We start from the raw sequence: 21,343 nt of genomic DNA, 5'->3' as shown, positions 1-21,343 counted from the left end.
TAAATTGCGATACTGAAAAGATACTTCATTGCCTATGCAGAGTTCAGTAATACTGAAAGGCAGTGTATATAGCTGCTCAAAGTACAATTTTTGGCAATCTGTTTTGCAAATTTAGATAATTCATGTTGATAATTCATGTGCAACTATCCAAAAGTTCATTATTTGTCCAAAAGATTGTGATCAACGGCAACAAATTTGGCCTATAAATAATGTTTCTGACTCTACTTTTGACTCAAAATAATCTGAATTTATTTAAATCCTGTTTACTTGCATTTTTACGTAAAACTTACAAATAAATTTGTGTACTGTACTGCAAATGTATTTTTTTTTGTACAAACGGATAGGTTCATCACAATTCCTCCTGCCAATTGAATTAACTCCAAAACTGAAAGCCATTTCTTTCAGGGCAGCAGAGGAGTTAAAACTGTCAGCTAAACTGTAAACATAATTAGCACGTCATGAAAGACTTCCTCAAATCCAATATGTACCCCCGCCCAACAACGTAGATTTTGGCAGAAGGAGCAGCCCCTCAGCTCCTCTATATAGATTCACTATGTTGTTGAGTGCTAACGATGCCAAATACAATTAGTTATGCAGAGACACTGATATTTTTGAGTGATTTATATGTCCTTTACAAACTGTACAGATACTCATTTGTCAAATTGGATTGCTTGCAAGAATCATAATACTCCTCATGTTATTTACATTTTAGTTCAGAGTAGAGCATACCTAACAAACAGTATACCTTGTTGTTTGTATTGTTGCCTTATAAATTGGTCCCCAGTACAAAATAACTGATTCTGCAAAACAAAAATGATGATGGGCCAAATAAAATACAAACTAATCCTTCCAAGGCAATGCAATGCATTTCTCCTGAGCAATATTAAAAACTCTCCTACTTGTTGCAAACTGTCTAATTTGTTGTTTCCCATGTGCAGAGGATAGGATCTCATGCTTACTGGTAACTGCATGAGTTTATGGTGGCCTTAACTCATTAACCTTGGTTCAGAAATTCTGTAATCAGTAAGAATCTGGACCAAAGTTTGCTATCCAAATGTATAATTCACTAATCCTGTAATTGTTTAAATATATAAGCTATTCCTTCCACCTCCCCCCGGGCTCACTGATGTTAAGCCTGCTCTGCTCAGATTCAGTGGCATAGTTCCTAATACTGCAGCTGCGACTTGTGCTGGTCATTACCTAGTAATGTATAAAATATTCTTTGTTCTCTGGATGATTGTATAAAATGTAATGGAATGTTACACATTGCAAGTATACCATTATTAGTTTATCCATTCAGCAGGTTGTACACACCTGCTCTCATTTTGTTGGTACATTCAGAGGCTCAGAAAACTAGTCCCCAATAGTACATTCTCCAATATAAATATGATATGTACATAGACATCTGGATTAAAGATTATATTCACATATCTCCATAAATATAACTCTGCATTGCTAACACTACATAAATACACCTATGCCTAACTTCGGTGTAATATTATTTCCATTGATATACTAATTAATGCAAAAATGTCAAATATCATTTAGTATCATGAAAATGATTCTCATACATTTAATAGTGGTGTTATGCAATAGAAATATATCTTTGATCACAGGTAGGTATTTTTGAATCATCACATTGCTTTAAAGAGATGTATTGGGTTTTCAAAAGTATGGGGAGCTGTTCAAAACCCCATCCACATTGTATAAATATTTAAATGCATGTTCAGAAAAAATAAATTTATGAATACTAAATATGTAATAAAATTTGAAGAATCATTCAAGGAATAACTTATTTATCATTAATAAGTTCAGGAGCTGAGGTACATGTATTAATGCAGTGACATTCCTATTGTCCTCAAAATGTGTCTTGTTCTCTTGTTGGCATTAATCATTTTATTTCCTCAAATTATATGATGATATCAGGTTAATGAGATTACTCGAGGTTAGAAAATATGTTTCTGGCTTCATTAAAACATCTCTTACTGTCTAGATTTAGAAATTTCCCCCCCATTGCTTGTTAGAAACCACATGATACTTGCTGGCTTTTAAAATTAAAATGTTTAAGCACTCTAAAACCATGGACATTTGAAGTTTGTTGCCATTTTTGATGTAATGGATACACATCCCTGCTAATAATTGTGCGCCATTTAGTCGTTTTTACAGAAACAGTATTTATACATTATGATACATAGTTTTAAAAATATGAAATTAAAGTATCAACTTTTGAACTTTTTTACCGATTTATAATAAAGCCTTAAAATTTGGAGAAACATTTTGGGCTACTGTACATGGTGTACAGAACGTTTTAATGTAATCTCATGCTTGGTTGTGAAGGATGAGCTTCACAATGTCCCTGGAGTCTCCTGTCTATTCCTGTATTGCAATATTAGTGATGGTGAGAGTATTGTGATGGCTCAGATTAAAGTAGAACATTGCTGTTGAGGAAAATTTCCCAGATGTGCTTTTCATCTCACATTATTCTATCCTCTTGACTGGTACTTTTCGCATGACAAAGACTTGGGCCAGTGGAAGGGAGACTATAATGTCATGGAGTGAAGGTTACAAAGTCCTGTTTGAATTAAAGTATTTGCAAGCTGAATTTCTATAAATGATATGAAACAAATTATGACACTTCAGTGTCATTTCATTTTCTAATTTTGATTGTTTAAATGTCACCTTTAAGAATTAATGATAAAACGTTCTTGAAAAATCACTGTAATGTACAATTGTTCACACAATAACATTGACAAAAGTAAGAGCTCTTAAATTTTCTCTCAGATTGAGCAAGCGCCTGTAAACCAACATCAGTTGAATCCGTCATAGCGAAAGCTACACTAATAAAGTTTTACAAAGGCTAAGTTCACACAGTAGTTTGCATTTCATTCATCATCACTCTGCATCCCCTTCCAGGGAGACATCTGGTAAGGTGTTCCAAACTCTGGAATGAGATTCTGTTAATGATGTGGTTCTGATGACATCAATTTATATCAACAGTAGGCTCATAATTCATGTATTTCACCAGTGTCTGCATCAAATCATAGCTCATTTCTTCTGAGCTTACTGTTTTGCAATCAGTCAGTGGTGAGGTTGATTCAGTTTTTGGAATGATGGCTAATTTATATACAGTAGTTTTTTTTATTCTCTGTAATCTTGCAGAACATGAGATTTTTTTCATCTTTCATGGCAATTTCACCACAACAACGCAAGCTCCAGCTCTTCCAATCTTCAGTGGCACCTCCTGTAGAGGAGAAACACATCAGAGAATGCCTCCAAAAACATTAGTGGCAGAGGTTAAAGCTGCATGCTTAAGAGACAATCCCTTAATAACCCTGGATTATGGTATCCACCCTTGGGAAAATACTTCCTAAACTAATGGGTGCAACACTATTGAGTCAAATCGAGCTGCTGGGGCTGTTATTCCAAAAGGAATGACCAAGACCCAGTCAGTACCAGGAATTCACAAAGTTCAATGGGAGACCCCTGGTTTTGTTTGAATTCTTCAGCATTGCACAGGAAAATCCACCTCTCTGATTAAACCTGACATGGGATCTTCATTTATTTGTTGTCTTCATTTATTGTCCCCATTTTTTTCCCATGGGGATTCCTGGTCTGCGATGAGGTGAGAAAAAGTGTTTTTTATTGTTATAATTATTTTATTATTTTTATTGTTTTAATTATTTATTTGCATTTACATGTTATTGTATTTATTTTTTAAATATGTAAATAATTGCCTTACAGAAAACTGTTTTTGAATGTTACAATAATTTAAAAAAACATAGCTTTGACAGGAAATTAAGTTTATCCACAACTCCTGTCAGTGTGTCCAAGGACATGACTTCAATAGCCACACGAATCTTAGTCATCATGCACCACCCACCTGTAGATACTCCGCTCAATCAACTCTTCAATCCCGGCCCAGGTTCATGAAGATACAAGTTCCATGGGCAGCAGGTAAAAGTGGTGAGTCCAAAACCACCATAATCAACACATCAGATTAGCTAAACAGATACCCTAGTCAGCAAAAACAAACTGCTGGAGGAACGCAACACAGCAGGCAAATCAGTGCAGGCAAATGAATGGTCAATATTTGAGGTCATGACCCGGCAACAGTCTTGATGCGGTGTCTCACCCTGAAGTGTTGACTATCTCTTTGGCTCCACACTTGCTGATTTACCCGGCAAGTTCTTCCAGCATTTTGTTTTTTTGCCAAATTCCAGCATCTGCAATCTCTTGTATCTCTCCCCTCCACAGTTAGATTTTTTTTAAATATCAATAGAATATTGCAATACATGAAGAATAAATTCAAATTAAAATAAATTATCAATATTAACGGATTGTTATTAAACTGATAATCAAGGGAAATATTTCCTCAAGCATTCAATTGGTTTATTTGTCCATGAACTGAGATATAGATTTCAGTACTATAATTTAATTTCTCTTTTTATTACTTTAAAACTCTGTGTGTTATCATAGGTTCACACAAACCTTATTGCAGACTGAACTAAAGCTACTGGTTAGAATGGATATAATTTGGCTTTTTTTTAACTCCAGCAAAAAATACTACTTTATTCAAGTAAGATTTGTAATAACTAATAACAGTCACTTCAACTAAATGTGTGGCTGTTCTATTTTAAGAATTGAAACCTTCTGAAAATATTACAGAAAATAAATCTTGAGATTAGACGATAGAAATATTAATTAAATGTCCAAACTGATTCCCACAGTTATATTTGGGAATAGATGGTCAGCGATCTGTTTTAATCAAAATGGTTTACTTTCTACCATCCAACAGTGTATAAATGGAAAGATATTTAAAATTAACTGGGAAGAAGTAATATATAAACATTTCCAGGAATTTACATCTTGGGAATCCTAGAAATGGCCAACAATCTTTGTGTCTGCAACTTCTCAAACCTGGCCGAGTATTTTAAAATTATGTTGAAATTCCAAAGAAAACATCAACATATAATGTTCACTTGTGTACTCTGAAAATAACCATAAGTGGAAGGGGTGATCACTATTAAAAGAAATAGGAACGTCTGCAGAAACCTCCATGGGATGGTTGAGATAAATAGTGAGATTCATTGAAGGAGATGCTGGAGAACACATGGAAAATAAATGAATGGATTATTGAGATGTTACCTCTGTCCATTCATTGTTTTGTGCGTCGTATGACTCTACGGTGTTTAGGTAGGTCTGTCCATCATATCCTCCCACAGCGTAGAGCTTGTCTCCGAGAAGGCACACTCCAACAGCGTCTCTTGGAACACTTAAAGGTGCCACTGTTGTCCAGGTGTCTGTTTTTGGATCATACCTACAAATTTAAGAATGAGGATGGTTGTTAAAACTTTGAAAGTTTTATCAGTGTATTTTCAGAACAAATTGTACTAGTTTATGCTTATAGCACAGGGTTTGTTTATGAATTTAGCATTATTATAAATTTTAAAATCTTTGCAGGTTTATTTTCATTGTTCAATTGCTATGGTACAAATTTGATATATAAACAAAAGTTTAAACAGTATACAAAAGAAGTGGTGATTCAATTGCAGGAAATACTAATTCGATCACATTTGACATACTTAGGTAACTATGCTTAAGGAAGCAAATTCAAATGCTCAGAATGAATATACTGACCAATAATGTTCCGTTCTCTGACCCATAAACTCATTGAAAAAAGCTCAGCATTAATAATAGAAAACTTGTTTGACTGATCCATTGGAGAAAAATCATAGAATTTTAAGTCATGTAGCACAGAAATGGTTCCTTCAGCTATAACATCCATCCTGATCTATTTGCCTATAATGGGATGTAATCCCATTCACCTGCATTAGGTCAATATCTTTCTATTCCTTGCCTAATCAAGTCTGTCTAAATGTGTGTTGAATGTAATGCCTGTATTTGATTCCACCACCTCCTCTGGCAGCAAGTTTCAGATGAAAAAACTTCCCTATCAAATCTCCTTTAAAACTCCTTCCTCTCACCAAAAATCTATAATTTATTGATAACCTTACTATTGAAAAACAACTAACAATTTTTCTTATTTATGATTCTCTTAATGGTAAAAGATTCTATCAGATCACCCTGATAGTAATAATAGTATGAGAATATATACATGTGCAGAATAGCAGAATGATGCAAAATTGTAATGGTTATAGTTATCTCTTTCCATAGCTAAAGCCCTCCAATAAAGGCAATATCCTGGTGAATCCTTTCTGCACAACCACATCCTTCCATTCATGTGGCGACCAGTACAGAACAGGGAACTCCAACTGTGGTCTGACCAGTGTTTTGTAAAGGTGCAACATAACGTTCCATCTTTTATATTCTATGTCCCAACCAACAAAGAGAAACATGCCATGTCTCTTCTTCATTGCCCTAAGTATCTATGTTTCCAATTTCAGGAAACGACGTTCTTGAATCCCATGGTCCCCCTGTACATCCACTTTGCCTGATGCCCTACCATATATGTCCTAAAATACCTACCTCAAACTTGTTGAGATTAATTTCCACTTGCCGATCTTTTCCCCAATATTGCATCCAATATATCCCACAAGAGCCTTAAGGGCCTGTCCCACTTGGGCGTCATTTGCACGTCACACAGGTGGCGCGCGAAGATTTTATGAATCAAAATCCGGGGCGCCACGCGCGACCGCGTGTCACTGCCTACGTCACCACGTACCATGTGCACGTAATGCACGCCATGTGCCCATGGGAATGCGCCCTCTGCATTCACTCTGATGCAACTACATCCTTCCAATCATGAGGCAACCAGGACTGCACACAATAATCCAAGTATAGTCTAACGAATGATTATTGTGTGCAGTTCAGGTGGCCTCACACAGAAACTATTCAACGTAACGCAACAGTTGCAACATAATTTCACACATTTCTGTGTATTAAGCCTCAATATATGAAGCACTCAATAATCATGCAGAATGTCCATGATAAGCTCCTGCCATTTAAATATGCATAAACCTAGTCCCTTGAACCTTTTCAAATAATTTTCCTACTATTGCATAAGGCTCACCAGCCTGTAGTTCCTTGGGCTTATTCCTATGTCTTTCTTTAAGAAAAGAAAAACATCAGCTGATAGCTTTATCAACTACTCTTGCGATTATACATGACAAATATTGAAAGCATATAATTTATGACATTCAATCTTAAATTGAACAAACATATAGAAAATAGAGAAAATGTTAAACTCCAGAAATGAGTGGATGATTGTCACTTATAACTAAGACAGACATAGACGCAATGAATAGGATGTAAGTCTCACATTGATATTTGAGATCTACAGAGAGAAGCCAATGGAGATACACCAAACTATGAAAGGTCATGTGAGTAGAATTAGGCCTTTCGGCTCATCGTCTACTCCGCCTTTCAAACATGGCTGATCTAAGACTTTGCCTCCATCACAGTGAGGATGTGCTTGGTGAACTCACTGTGGTGGATGTTTAATTTGTGTTTATTGTATGTTTTGTTTTTATTGGTTCTGTAGAAAGGTGTGAAAGGTCTGAATGACAATAAAGGAATCTAATCTATCTCTCCCTCCTAACCCCATTCTCCTGCCTTTTCGCCATAACCTCTGACACCTGTGCAAATCAATAATCTATCTATATTCCCTTAAAAATATCCAGTGACTGGGCCACCACAACCTTCTGTGGCAAATAATTCCACAGATTTCACCACCCTCTGGCTTGATAAGGGGTAAGGAGTAAGAATAAGGGGTAAGCCATTTAGAATGGAGATGAGGAAACACTTTTTCACACGGAGAGTTGTGAGTCTGTGGAATTCTCTGCCCCAGAGGGCGGTGGAGGCCAGTTCTCTGGATACTTTCAAGAGAGACCTAGGTAGGGCTCTTAAAGATAGTGGAGTCAGGGGATATGGGGAAAAGGCAGGAATGGGGTACTGATTGTGGATGATCAGCCATGATCACATTGAATGACGGTGTTGGCTCAAAGGGCCGAATGGCCTACTCCTGCAACTATTGTCTATTGACTAAAGAGGGTGCAGTGGCCATTTGGCTTATTTTGTATGTCTTTAATTATGGTGTGTGCCTTTAAATTTTTGACTGCCCGTTATTATGTGGGTGGGATTTATTACGTATTCTAGGGCGTGTTTGGAGCTAGGTTTCTTGAGCAGAGGCTTAGTTTTTAGTTTAGTTTTGCACTCACATGGGGAAGGTTAACTCTTCGACCATGTGACATTTAACCAAAACACGTGGATTATTCTAATGTTTAAGCAATATGCCGTAGTTTGACGAAGATTAAAGTGTACGATTCGGTGTATAAGGTTGTTTTTCCTCAACAATAAATAAACTATTAATCAAAAGACAGTGTTATGAAGATTTATCTGTGAAGAAGCTCTGAAGGTCTCACGGAGAGCTCACATGCATATTATGAAATTCTCCTTAACCATGTAGTTCAACCTAGTGGCTAGAGGGAGTAATCTCTTGAACGATATAAAAATCTGCCGCTACAGAGGGTGTCAGAAATGTTGTCAGTTAGTTTTCTTTATTACCTTGCATTAACTGGGTTATTGTTTTAATGTGATAAAAACACACTCAGTTCATGTTTACACTCACCATCAAGGGAATCATTTGTCCGCAAGAACCCGTGCCTTTTGTGAAGGAGTGGGCATAAAGCCAGGGGATAAAGAAATCAAACTTGGCCACACTTACCGTTCTACACAATCTGACAATCTAGAACAGTGATTAGAAGCAGGGGCGTCGTGTCCTCCCACAGTATAAAGAAAGCCATTGCATGTAGCAACACCTACTCCTCCTCTTCTCTTGGACATGGGTGCACACATGCTCCACTTATTGGTATGAGGATCAAAACACTCCATTGATCGTAGGCAGGAGCTTCCATCTCGTCCACCCACTGCGTAGAGTCTGCAAAACAACATTCACTATTAGAAATTTGCAACTCCCTGAAGCAAAAGAAAAATGCTTGCCCTTTGCAAGTCACTTGACAGCCATTGAAATCCGTTCAATGTATAGTTACTGGTGTTACATAGAAGACATGGTAGCCAATTTAAACGCAGCAAGCAGAAAAAATACACCAATATGAGGACTGAATGAAATGAGGCAGGGAATTAAAATGTTTAAGAAGGAACTGCAGATGCTGGAAAAATCGAAGGTAGATAAAAATGCTGGAGAAACTCAGCGGAGCAAAGGAATAGGTGACGTTTCGGGTCGAGATCCTTCTTCAGACTGATGTCGTGGTGGTGGGGTGGAAGAAGAAAGGAAGAGGTGGAGGCAGTAGGCTGTGGGAGAGCTGGGAAGGGGAGGGGAAAGAGGGAGAAAGCAAGGGCTACCTGATCACCTTCCACCCTACCAGCCTTCACATACAACTAATAATCCTCCGACATTTTTGCCACCTCCAACGGGATCCCGCCACTAGCCACATCTTCCCATTTCCTCCCCTTTCGGCTTTCCGCAGAGACCGCTCCCTCCATAACTCCCTGGTCAATTTGTCCCTTCCCACCCAAACCATCCCCTCCACTGGAACTTTCCTTGCAACCGCAAGAAATGCTACACTTGCCTCCCCCGTTGACTCCATCCAAGGACCCAAACAGTCTTTCCAGGTGAGGCAGAGGTTCACCTGCACTTCCTCCAACCTCATCTATTGCCTCGCTGCTCTAGGTGTCAGTTGCTCTAAATCAGTGTTTCGCCCAACACCTCCGCTCTATTCGCAATAACCAACCTGATCTCCCGGTGGCTCAGCACTTCAACTCCCCCTCCCATTCCGAATCCGACCTTTCTGCCCTGGGCCTCCTCCATGACCAGAGTGAGTCCCACCATAAATTGGAGGAGCAGCACCTCATAATTCGCTTGGGTAGACTACATCCCAGCGGTATGATCATTGACTTTTCCAATTTCAGGTAGTCCTTGCTTTCTCCCTCTTTCCCCTCCCCTTCCCAGCTCTCCCTCAGTCCACTGCCTCCGTCTCTTCCTTTCTTCTTCCCGCCACCCCCACTTCCACATCAGTCTGAAGAAGGGTCTCGACCCGAAACGTCACCTATTCCTTCGATCCATAGATGCTGCCTCACCCGCTGAGTTTCTCCAGCATTTTTATCCACCAGGGAGTTGAAATAATGGGTTACTGGAAGCTTAGGATCATCCTTGCAGACTCAATAATTATGTACACATAGGTTATCACTCAGTTTGCATTTGATTTCCTGAGAAACCTGGGAAGATAGGAACAGTTGCCCATTCTGTCTGTTTCATAGTTCAATGCTTCAATGATTTAATGGTACTTTATTATCACATGTACTTGGGTACAGTGAATTTCTCTGCTATTGCATATAATCCAGTATATCGTGTTTTTATCCTTTTGTGAGCAAAGCACCAATGCAAATTCCTTGTATGTATACATACATGGCTAATAACATTTTATTCAATTCAATTATTTAACTCAAAAACATACAGCAGACCTCACCTAGTCAGTGCACAAAGAGTCGTCACATTTCTGGCGCCAACAAAGTTGCAAAAAGTTAATCGAACAGTCTATATTTCCTTGCGGCAGTGAGCCAGGCTTACCACTGCCCAAGGCAGCAGGCGGCCACCCACCAGGTGTCCTTTCTTTCTCGTCGACCCCTCCCCACCTGGTCCCCCTTCAATCTTGGTAGCATGTGACTGATTTATGATTATTTATCTGCATTTCTTATTCTATTCTTACTTTTAGTGAACAAAGATCTATCAATTACAGATTTTTAATGTTTAAAATATATCACCTGCAGCAAATGCTGTAAACTGAATTGAAAGAAGCAGATCACTGCTTCCCTTGGAGAGTTGGTTTTCCATTCCCACAGGGTGGTTCACAATGAGAACAACGGCATCCTTGTCAATAAGTCAATGAGAATGTATGGATTCACCTGGGCTCGCATGTGCTCTAAGTTCAGATGTCCACAGATTGGGCAACTGTGATGCCTACCACTGAGAAAAGGGAATTCAATGTCCATGTTACTGCAAATATCCAGCAGGTTAGTGGAATATCAGACAGCCCTTGAAATTCTTGGAACTAAAGTCTATCTGAACATTAGGAGAGGATGGAAGATAATTTGGAAGGAAGCTGAATTGAATGCAAATGGAATATGATCTGCACATAAGAAAATTAAAAGTGAAATCTTAACTTGTTCATATTGCCTAGTACACCATGACAAGAGGATGGGAAAGGATTTAAAAAAATGAAATTTACAAACATTTTCACTAATTGGAATGGACGGTGCAAGTAAAGTATGATATCAAAATGACTTAAATCAATACAGATTGCTGTTTCACAATACCCTAGGGTTGGTTCTAATTAGCAGTAATTACATTCCAATTGATATTTTTAGATTGTTTAGTGCTATTCAGTTCTGTTTCGTCCCCAAGGAACGATGGACAAATTAAAGGTCAGTCTATGTGAAATATTAAGATTGTTTATTCCACTAAATGTAATTGATTCTGATGGAATTAGAGGAGAATGGCTTGTGAAGTGAATGTTGATGCAAATTACCACTGATTCTGTCCCTGAATATCTAGAATGCTGCAACATTAGCATTACTTTCCATAGGGCAGTTTATAGCAATTGCTACTCTGCCCACATTTATTATTCAGACTAAACCCATGATACATCATACGCAAATTTGACTCTTGTTGTATGTATTGGACCCATGGGATCACAGGCAAAATTCGCACAAACTGCTCCAGACTCCAAAATCAAACCACAATGTCTCAATGAATCGGTGAGAATACAAAATAAATTATCCTCAATAGATATTCCTTGCCGACATTCCTCGTAGGTATGTATTTGTTATTCAATCTGTTGGTTGCAGGTGATCTTATGCCTTTCTTTACACCTGAATGTGAAATGATTGGACAAAAAATAAGAGCAGATCCCATATCAACCTATTTTTGTTGAATATGTGAAACATTCTCTGAAATCTCTTACAGTCTAGGACAGAGCTTTTGCTTCCCACAGCAGCCCCAATCTTTTTTTCCATTACAATTACAGTTTTTGGTGCAATCCTTAACTTAATCCCTAATCATACCTAAAAATCTGCTCTCCATCTTTAATCTCCTGGACTCCACAGGAAGCTCTGTATTATTTGCAGAGTGCACATCTTTCAAGTCATCCTCATTTTCTCCTATCCACCTATATCTTGCCCATTCTCCTGTAATCCGCTCTGGACCACTTGGACAAGAAAAACTCATATGTCAGGTTGTTATTCATGATTACAGCTCGGCATTTAATACAATCATCCCCTCCAAGCTGGTTGACCAAACTCGCAGAACTGTTTTTCTGAGCATCCCTCTGCAATTGGATCCTCAACTTCCTCATCCTCAGACCACAGTCTATTCGTATTGGTGGAAATGTGTCAGACTCGATAACAATCAGCACGGGAGCACCTCAAGGCTGCGTGCTCAGCCCTCTGCTGTACTCACTCTATACTCATGACTGCGTAGCCGGTCATAGTGCAAACTCCATCATCAAGTTCGCTGACGACACCACTGTTGTGAGATGTATCACTGATGGGGATGAGTCAGAATATAGAAGAGAGATTGAGCAACTGTCCATATGGTGCCAGCACAATAACGTGGCCCTCAACACCAGAAAAACCAAGGAAATGATTGTGGACTTTGGAAGGAGTAGGATAGGGACCCACAGTCCCATTTATATCAACGGGTCGATGGGTGAAAGGGTCAAGAACTTCAAATTCCTGGGCGTGCACATCTCTGAGGATCTTTCCTGGTCCGAGAACACTGATGCAATTATTAAGAAAGCACATCAGCGCCTCTACTTCCTGAGAAGATTACGGAGAGTTGGTTTGTCAAGGAGGACTCTCTCTAACTTCTACAGGTGCACAGTAGAGAGCATGCTGACCAGTTGCATCGTGGCTTGGTTCGGCAACTTGAGCACCCTGGGGAGGAAGACTACAAAAAGTAGTAAACACTGCCCAGTCCATCATCGGCTGTGACCTCCCTTCCATCGAGGGGATCTATCGCAGTCGCTGCATCAAAAAGGTTGGCAGTATCATCAAGGACCCACACCATCCTGGCCACACACTCATCTCCCTGCTATCTTCAGGTAGAATTACAGGAGCCTGAAGACTGCAACGACGTGGTTCAGGAATAGCTACTTCCCCACAGCCATCAGGCTATTAAACTTGGCTCGGACAAAACCCTGAACTTTAATAGCCCATTATCTGTTATTTGCACTTGATCAGTTTATTTATTCATGTGTATATATATTTATATAATGGTATATGGACACACTGATTCGTTTTGTAGTCAATGCCTACTATGTTCTGTTGTGCTGAAGCAAAGCAAGAATTTCATTGTCCTATCAGGGACACATGACAATAAACTCACTTGAACTGGAACTTGAATCTGGAGTGCCTAAAACAATGAATAGGCTGTTGGCAATTAGCTATTCATCTATCATAAAATGAATATTCAGCATATCAAATGCTAACAGATTTTGAGTGAACAGATGTTGCACAAATTGACACAAGTCGTGTAAATCAGTTTCTTTCAAGGGAAAATATCACCACCAGTTGATGACTGTTTCTGGCTCTTTGTACTGACTGCCTTTCTTATATTTTGTACTGCCTGCCTTCGAAAATTCCTCATCTATTTGTTTAAGTTGTTTCCCAATACTTCAAAGATAATCCTTCTCTGCCATTTATGATTAAAAAAAAATGTAATTTTGATATTTTCAGAACTAGCCCTATCCTTTTTTGTGGGTTAGTCCTATAGTGCCTCCAGCTTTTTAAACTTACAGCTTTAGTGTGTTTTTCATGTGTAACAGAATTCAGTTATCAGTTTATTATCATATTTACCAAAATACAGTCAAAAGCTTTTGTTGTGTGCTAATCAGCCAGCGGAAGGACAGTACATGATTACAATCGAACCATTCACAGTGCACAGATACACGATAAGGGAATAATGTTTAGTGCAAGGTAGAGCCAGTAAAGTCCGATCAAAGATAGTCCAATAGTAGTTCAAGACTGCTCTCTGGTTGCAGTAGGTTGGTTCAGTTGTTTTGTACAGCCAAATTTACTGCAATTCTATTTAAAATGCAAAGAAGATTACTGATTTGTGGAATCCATGTATGATATCTTATTTGAATTATCGTGCCTTTTGTACCATTTTATATTTTGTACATTTATTAACTTCTGATTAGGTTATGTTATTGGATCTATGCATCTATGACTCATCCACTTACTTGCCATTTAATGCTGCAACTCCAACAGTGCTTCTTGGAGTTGACATGCTAGCAACATAGTTCCATTGACGGGCTTGTGGATCCCATCTCTCCACTGTGTTGAGGTAACTCCACCCATCATGTCCGCCAACCGCATACATTGGCCCTTCTAGTACAGCCACTCCTGAAAGAAAAAGATGGGTTAGAAGATTTGAACTTATAATATTTATCATTATAGCAATGTAGTTCTAAATAAATTCAGCTTAAAAACAGTTTTATAGCTTGAAGGAAATGGCTGAATTAAATCCAACATTCTGTAATAGACATTATAAAAGATAAAATGTTAATGTCAAATGTTTTTAAAAAAATCAATACTTACGCAATACACACGGAATTATATCAAACGGAATTATATCAAAAGTACAATGGAATTATATCAAAATCTACAGTATAGCAAATTGATCAATTGCGTTCAGTGTATTGCAACAGTGCAACGGAGGCTGTTATCGAGGTACATGGACTGATGCATGTGGGACAGTGTTTCAAATACATGTGTATGTAGTTATTTCACATGCTCCTCACAGTCTATCTCTCGAACTTTCTATAAATGTAGTTGTAATCTAGAAAGCAATTAGTCAGATGCTGCAATCTTTAAAGGAGTATCAGCCTAAGAACAGCAATCATCACTCATGGCCAATATTGCATGCCATATATTACGTAACCTTTAAAAACTGATCTAGCACATTCACAACAATTAAATTAATGATTTCCAACTATTATAATTCTAACTGAATCACCAGTGTCCATGCCCTCTACAATTAGTTCCCATTAGTACCCGTGTTCTTTTCAATCTCAGATACAGCAGATATAGTTAAGTATCATTTTGTGCTCAATCGTTGTCCATGTGGGATTTCTGGAATGTGTTTTACCATTATATGATATTTTTAGACCTATGCATCTTCACTACATCTCCAATGCCCCATTGTTTCATTCCTAACCTACTAGGGGTTTTCCAAGTGCCCGGTTGCGCCACATATCGCCACAATTCCATGAGCAGCTTTATTTTTTGCTCTGGATTCCAGCATTTGCCGTTTCTTGTGTCTTCAATCATTCTGTCCCCAGTAGCGTTGATTTGTTCACATAATTAGTCTATTAATCTTGCTTTTTGTTCACTTTACTGGATCTAATTCTTTGGGTGTTATCTCCCCAGAATATGTGACGTCCTTCCTAATATTAATGTCCTTCTGCTAATGATACCTCACAAAGATTTTAGTCACTTGTCGCAGTCCAAAGAGTGTTGCAGTTTTAAAGCAACAATTATCAATCACAACCAGTTGTATATGTACTACAATAACTAACTTAATCGGTAGAATTAAATGACTCTAGTCAGCAGGATGAGAGTTTGCCACCAGAGTAAATCAAGCCTTATGGTCAAGTTATTTTACCCCATCGACTTTCTGATTATGTATCAAATCAAAGTATCAAAGGTATTTTATTGGTCACATTCACATACACCTAGGTGTAAAGAAATGAAATGCTTCTTGCCATTTTGCAGCACATAAAAAAGGAATACAGACATAACATTAATAAGAGTTTTAAACAAAAAGAACATCCCCCCACAATGGTTCCCATTATGAGGGAAGGCACAAAGTCCAGTCCCCAACCCCAGTTCACCCATAGTCGGGCCTATTGAGGCCTCCACAGTTGCCTCTACGGAGGCCCGATGTTCCAGGCCGTTCTCGCCGGATGATGTTGCTCCGGCGTCGGGAGAGTCCTCTCAGCGGCTTGGTGATGATTGTTCTTGTAATGTTTTATGTTGCATGTGCTGAACTTCTCTGCACCATTTTCCATTGAATGAAATTTAATTTTTTATTTTGTATTTTGCTTTCTATCATTGTAGCACCAAGATAATGTGGAAAGAGAGAGAAACAAATCGGGGTACACTGAGATCTAAAATAAGGGTCCAAGATGAAGCACCTTAATGGTTAGGAGCATTTTAATTAAAAAATACATAAAAGCTAATATATAGTTGTTGAGCATACAATACGGCTTCATACTGCATGGGATAACACCAGCACATCAACATGCCTTTTTGATGACTCTGCCTAAATTCTTCTGCTCACAAGAAGGAGAAGGCCACGATGGGCAGGAGATAACGATTATTTGTCTGTACCACCAGGTCGCACTCCATCCTAACTTAGGAAAATAACATAATTCCTTTATTCTCTCTTCCAACTTCCAACAATGGAGTGCAGCAGGAGTATTTTCCCTACATTTGGCATGAGCTGTCCCAGAAAGTGACTTAATAATAATAATAATAATACATTTTATTTATGGGCGCCTTTCAAGAGTCTCAAGGACACCTTACAAAAATTTAGCAGGTAGAGGAAAAACATGCAAGGGGAATGATATAAATAGTAGAGACATGACTAGTACACAAAGTAAAGACAGAATTCAATACAAAACACAATATGAGTCAATTAATGCACATATGAAAAGGGAGGGGGACGTGGGGCTAAGGATAGGCAGAGGTGAAGAAATGTGTCTTGAGACTGGTCGTTGACTGTGTTGCTGCCAGTCAACAATTTTGAGAGTGAATTGGCAATGATATGAGGTGCCGACTCTCCAGTAAAACCAACAGAGGCTATGAGCCTGGAATCTTCGGGCCTGGAATCTTTGGGCCGGTTCCAAGTGCTTTAAAAGAAGCAGCCTATAATGAATGTCAACAAGCTATAGGTTGGAGGAAAAGCATGACTCACCCCAACTGTCCACTCAGACTCCTGTGCCCACCAAATAGAAGGTCCAGGTATTTGAGACAAGGGATCCAGGGACCCCATTGGGTCTTATCTCTTCCTCTAAGTTGATATCAAGTTTTATCACCGTAGCACCATATGAGTAAACATAGCTCTGTCACATAGTTCAGATGGCATGTTATTAACCTGCTCTGGTAATTATTTTATCTCCCATGGATGTTGATTCATTTCCGTCTCATTCAAGGTGTAAACGTGCTTGGCAAGATAAAACGAACCACAGGAGGTGTGGTGACGAAGGAACAGGATAGTCACAGCCAGCACGGTGGAGAGGAGATGAGCGAAACAGTGAGAACTGTGGCATTAGTGCCCTTGAACATAATTCAATGTATTAATATCTGGTTATGTATGATTCCGATAAAACATGCTTCTCGTGAGAAATCTTCAGAAATGGTTTGGATTGTACATCTTGCCCTCTCCACCAAAAATAAGTTGTGCATCACTGGTTTACTCCGGTTGCAATAATGCTCAATGGTGCCTTAACTAGATTTTCTACCTTTAAAGACGAGGTCAGGGTCCTAATTGGAATGCAACTGTCCTCACAAAAGCTGACACATGATGATACAGTGTCTGTATACTCATCGAGGCTTGTGGTTGCTAACCTGAACACATTCCAATCTGTGCAGTCAAAGCAGGATTGTAGGTTCTCAATCCCCTCGCTTGTCCACCTTTTCGTTGTTCTGACCACAGGCTAAGCAGATCTTAGTTTCTGCCTGTAAGTCGGAATAAGGTGAACTAGACAATGATCAGAGAGACCCAGACCCGCCCGGGGAATAGAGTGATATGCGTTCTTGATTGACGTGTAACAGTGGTCAAGTATTCTCTCCCCTCTGGTTGGGCAGGTAACCTGAAGTCTGTACTTTGGAAGGTCACGGCTGAGGTTGGCTTTGTTAAACTCCCCCAAAACAATAACCATGGAGTCCGGGAAGTCACTCTCTACCCTCATTACCTGGTCAGCGAGTTGCGTTCGCACCTCACACACACAGGCATGGGGGGGGGGGGGGGTTGAGGGAGGTAAACTCCAGTGAGAATAAAGTTAAATTCCCTCGGAGAGTAGAAGGGTTTGCAGTTTATAAAGAAGGATTCTAGGTTGGGAGAGCAGAAATTTGACAAAACTAAACATTATTCTAATAGGGAAATGTAATGAAATAAATCACTCAAATTATTTGATGGATTAATAGGAGTATGGAATAGTTGTTCTAATCGTGTGATGTGCTAAAACAAAGAATTGACTACAATGTCTTCCCCTGTGATTCCCAATGCTGCCATTCAATCATCCTATTAGTCATCAATCATGGGAAGTATTTTTTAATATCAATGGTTATAAATTATTGATCTTTTTGAGAATACTACATTATTCATATGTTACAAGCAGCATTGTCTACTTGCCATTGCCTCTCTTAAACTACATCTCAATAATAAATCACCTTAAAATAAAGTAAATCATCTAGTCATTATCTCATTGTTTTTTGAAGAATGTTGCTGTGCCAAAGTGAGTGTGGCAAATTAATGCATTTCTTGCATTGTAGCAATAAATATAGTTCCACATTTTACCACTCTTTTTGAAATCATGAGACCATAATGGTTTTCTAAATATGTAGGTAAGTTCATGTTTTGTTCTGAGCTTGAATTGAACATGGCACAAATATGGAGACTCAAAGATCCCTTTGTGTTAGGTCTATCTGCATGGTCTGTTCAAACTCCAAAGCCCAAGGCAGATAACTAAAACAAAGGATGAAATAAAGCATTTATGCTGTTCAATTCTTAAGATGAAAGAAAACTAGATGAAAGATTCCTGGTCTGTATGCAAGATATCCTCTAAGGCGGCAACCCCTTTGCAAATAGCAATGCACTGTTGACTATTGACAATACAAATCAATGGATGCAAGACATTTAAAGCGTAACAAAAAATGTAAGTAAAACTCAGCAGATCAGAAAGCATCTTCAAAACAAAACTGAGTTATATTTTGTTAATTACTTTACACCAGCAATTTATGAGGAAGTGTCATTGATCTTAAACAATAACTCAAAATATCATTTACTGACACATTTGCTGTTTCTCTCTTCCATTTAAGTAAGTTAGTCATGGCATTAGCAATATTCACCAAGGTAATCTGTTGCATTTTGTTACCTGCAGAACGCAAGGAGTGGGAATAAAGGGGAACTGTTCTGCTTGGCTGCTGGTGACATGTGGTGTTCCACTACTTTTCACATTCTATGTTAATGATCAGGATGATGGAATTGATGGCTTTGTGGCCAAGTTTGCTAATGATACGAAGACAGGTGGAGGGACAGGTAGTGTTGACATCAACCAAAGAGCCTATTTCTGTCCTGTGTAGCCCTATGACTATGACTCTATGAGGTATCTTTTGACATCGGTAAATAAATGAATATACAATTACATTGTTATATTGTTACAATTTGTGTATTATGAACCCAGCTTTAATTGTAACAATATAACAATACAGGGGTGGTAGGGTGAAATTTGTTCTCTCATTCTGCTTCATTTTATACTCTATTATTCAATGTTTTAATTGCGCCCTGGGAGGTGACCAAGTGATGCGTAGATATCTTAATTCTGAACGCCTTTGTGAAAGTACTTTGCAGCAGAGTTTTTCCTGGTCGCAGAACCAGAAATTTGTTCTGCAAGGAAAATTAGATGAAAAAATATTGGTGTATTGGTAATGAATAGCAGCCATATACGGCACAAAATAAGGCCCTACTTTATAGTATTTAGCTATTGTCACACAAGTTGCTTGCCCTTTTGTAAGGTAGTTATGACATGACATATAAGTAAAATATTTGATTTCACTCAATTTATCTATAAGAGGCACATCAAAAAGAAAATGACAAATTATGTAGAATAAATCTTCCATTGATGCTGCAAAATAAGTGTGTGCATTTTATAAAATCACTAGACCAAGTGCTCCCCCAACGCAGCCGTTCCCTACCCGTAGCCCACATGGGAGACGTGGTCCTCCAACTCAAACCGTTCAGGACTCAGCAGTGCAGCTGTTTTTTTAATGGCGTCTTTTAGGCAAGATGCGGGCGCCAGCAGCCGTTATGGTGGCTGGCCAGCAGTGGGCGACAAAAAGATTCTGGGCGTTTGTGGGTCTGGTGTTGGCATAGCAATGAATCAAAGGCTGGCACCCACAGGTTGGTAATCACAAGTCAGGCAGAAACACAGCCAGCCAGCAGCCAGCCAGCCAGCCAGCCACAGAGTTTTAATATTATAGATAGATGCTCCTCGCATGGAGCTTCATCTATTGGGAGCACATAACCAGGAATATTTTTATGTTCAAACAATCTTGTCGAATTGGATCTCCATTTCCGAATCTGTGGTGGGACTGTGATTGTTTAAAATATATTCCACAGAGAACATAGTTTTCTTAAGTACCAGCAGCTCACTGCAGTTTAGCGGTGTTATGGCATAATCCATAAGCTTCCTAGTTAATCATAAAATATGTGAAATCAAATATGAAAATTCAAAATCAGAATTTTCCAAAATGATCGAAAAACGGTCCAGGTGTTCACTTTGTTAAATATGAAATCAGTTCAAAATGACAGGGTTGATGCCACACATATCATACAGCACGTTTTCACTGAAAAAGAAAGTTAGGTACTTATTAATATTGGCAAGCTATTCAAATAGCAATTTCGAAAGTATGAATAAGCGGGAACTTTTATTTACTACCTTGTGAATAAGAATAGTAACTATAAGCCATTGTATGCATTGAGATACTATTATAGCAATGCTTTTCATGAATCTATGCAACTTAATACTATTTCACATACTCTATTTAACCATACAACTACTCAAATGTTACTGCCCTTTACAAAGGATTAGACTAAGTGGGACCCGTTGGGTCCCAGTCACACGAGAGGCCTGGTCCCCCCAACGCAACTCATTCCCCAACACAATATTCCACTACTCACCTGTTCCCCCAAAACAACCCATTCCCCCAATATTCAACAACTAACCCATAGTCCCTAACTGCGCAGGCACGGCTCTGCTGGCTCGCTCACAGTTGGCCGGCCATTCGCAGCGCCCAGCCCCGACCACAGCCCAGCTGCTGAACACGAAATAAGCTCGCGCCTCGGCTGGGGTTTCCCGATAGAAGCCAAGCCTTTTGTACTAGAGGCGACCCTGTCCAAGATCTCTCTCTCCAGGCGCTCTCAGCTCTTCGCAGCCCGCACGTTCACCCGGCTCCCCTCCTTCTCCCCCCCCCTCCTCCTCTTCCCCCCTCTCCCTCCTCCCCTCCCTCCCCCTTTCCCCCCTCCCCCTCCAATCCCCTCTACCCCCCCTCTCACCCTCCTCTCTCTCCCTCCCCCTCCCTC

At 39.1% G+C, this 21,343-nt stretch overlaps 1 protein-coding gene across 2 annotated transcripts in view; it reads right to left on the bottom strand.

Moving 5' to 3' along the window:
- Nucleotides 1–1,740: 1,740 nt before the first annotated feature.
- LOC129702230 (kelch-like protein 4) overlaps nucleotides 1,741–21,343 on the bottom strand; it is a 331,010-nt gene continuing 311,407 nt past the window's right edge. For both annotated transcript variants that reach the window (XM_055643888.1, XM_055643887.1), the window contains exons 8-11: nucleotides 14,217–14,379; nucleotides 8,684–8,896; nucleotides 5,146–5,317; nucleotides 1,741–3,241 (exon numbers count right to left, since the gene is read on the bottom strand). In XM_055643888.1, the coding sequence (XP_055499863.1) occupies nucleotides 3,182–3,241; nucleotides 5,146–5,317; nucleotides 8,684–8,896; nucleotides 14,217–14,379 (608 nt within the window). In that variant the 3' untranslated portion in view covers nucleotides 1,741–3,181. The remainder of the gene's footprint in view (nucleotides 3,242–5,145; nucleotides 5,318–8,683; nucleotides 8,897–14,216; nucleotides 14,380–21,343) is intronic.

Source organism: Leucoraja erinacea, chromosome 12 (assembly GCF_028641065.1).
Source record: "Leucoraja erinacea ecotype New England chromosome 12, Leri_hhj_1, whole genome shotgun sequence".
Lineage (NCBI taxonomy): Eukaryota > Metazoa > Chordata > Chondrichthyes > Rajiformes > Rajidae > Leucoraja > Leucoraja erinaceus.
This window is presented reverse-complemented; position numbering and strand designations above follow the sequence as displayed.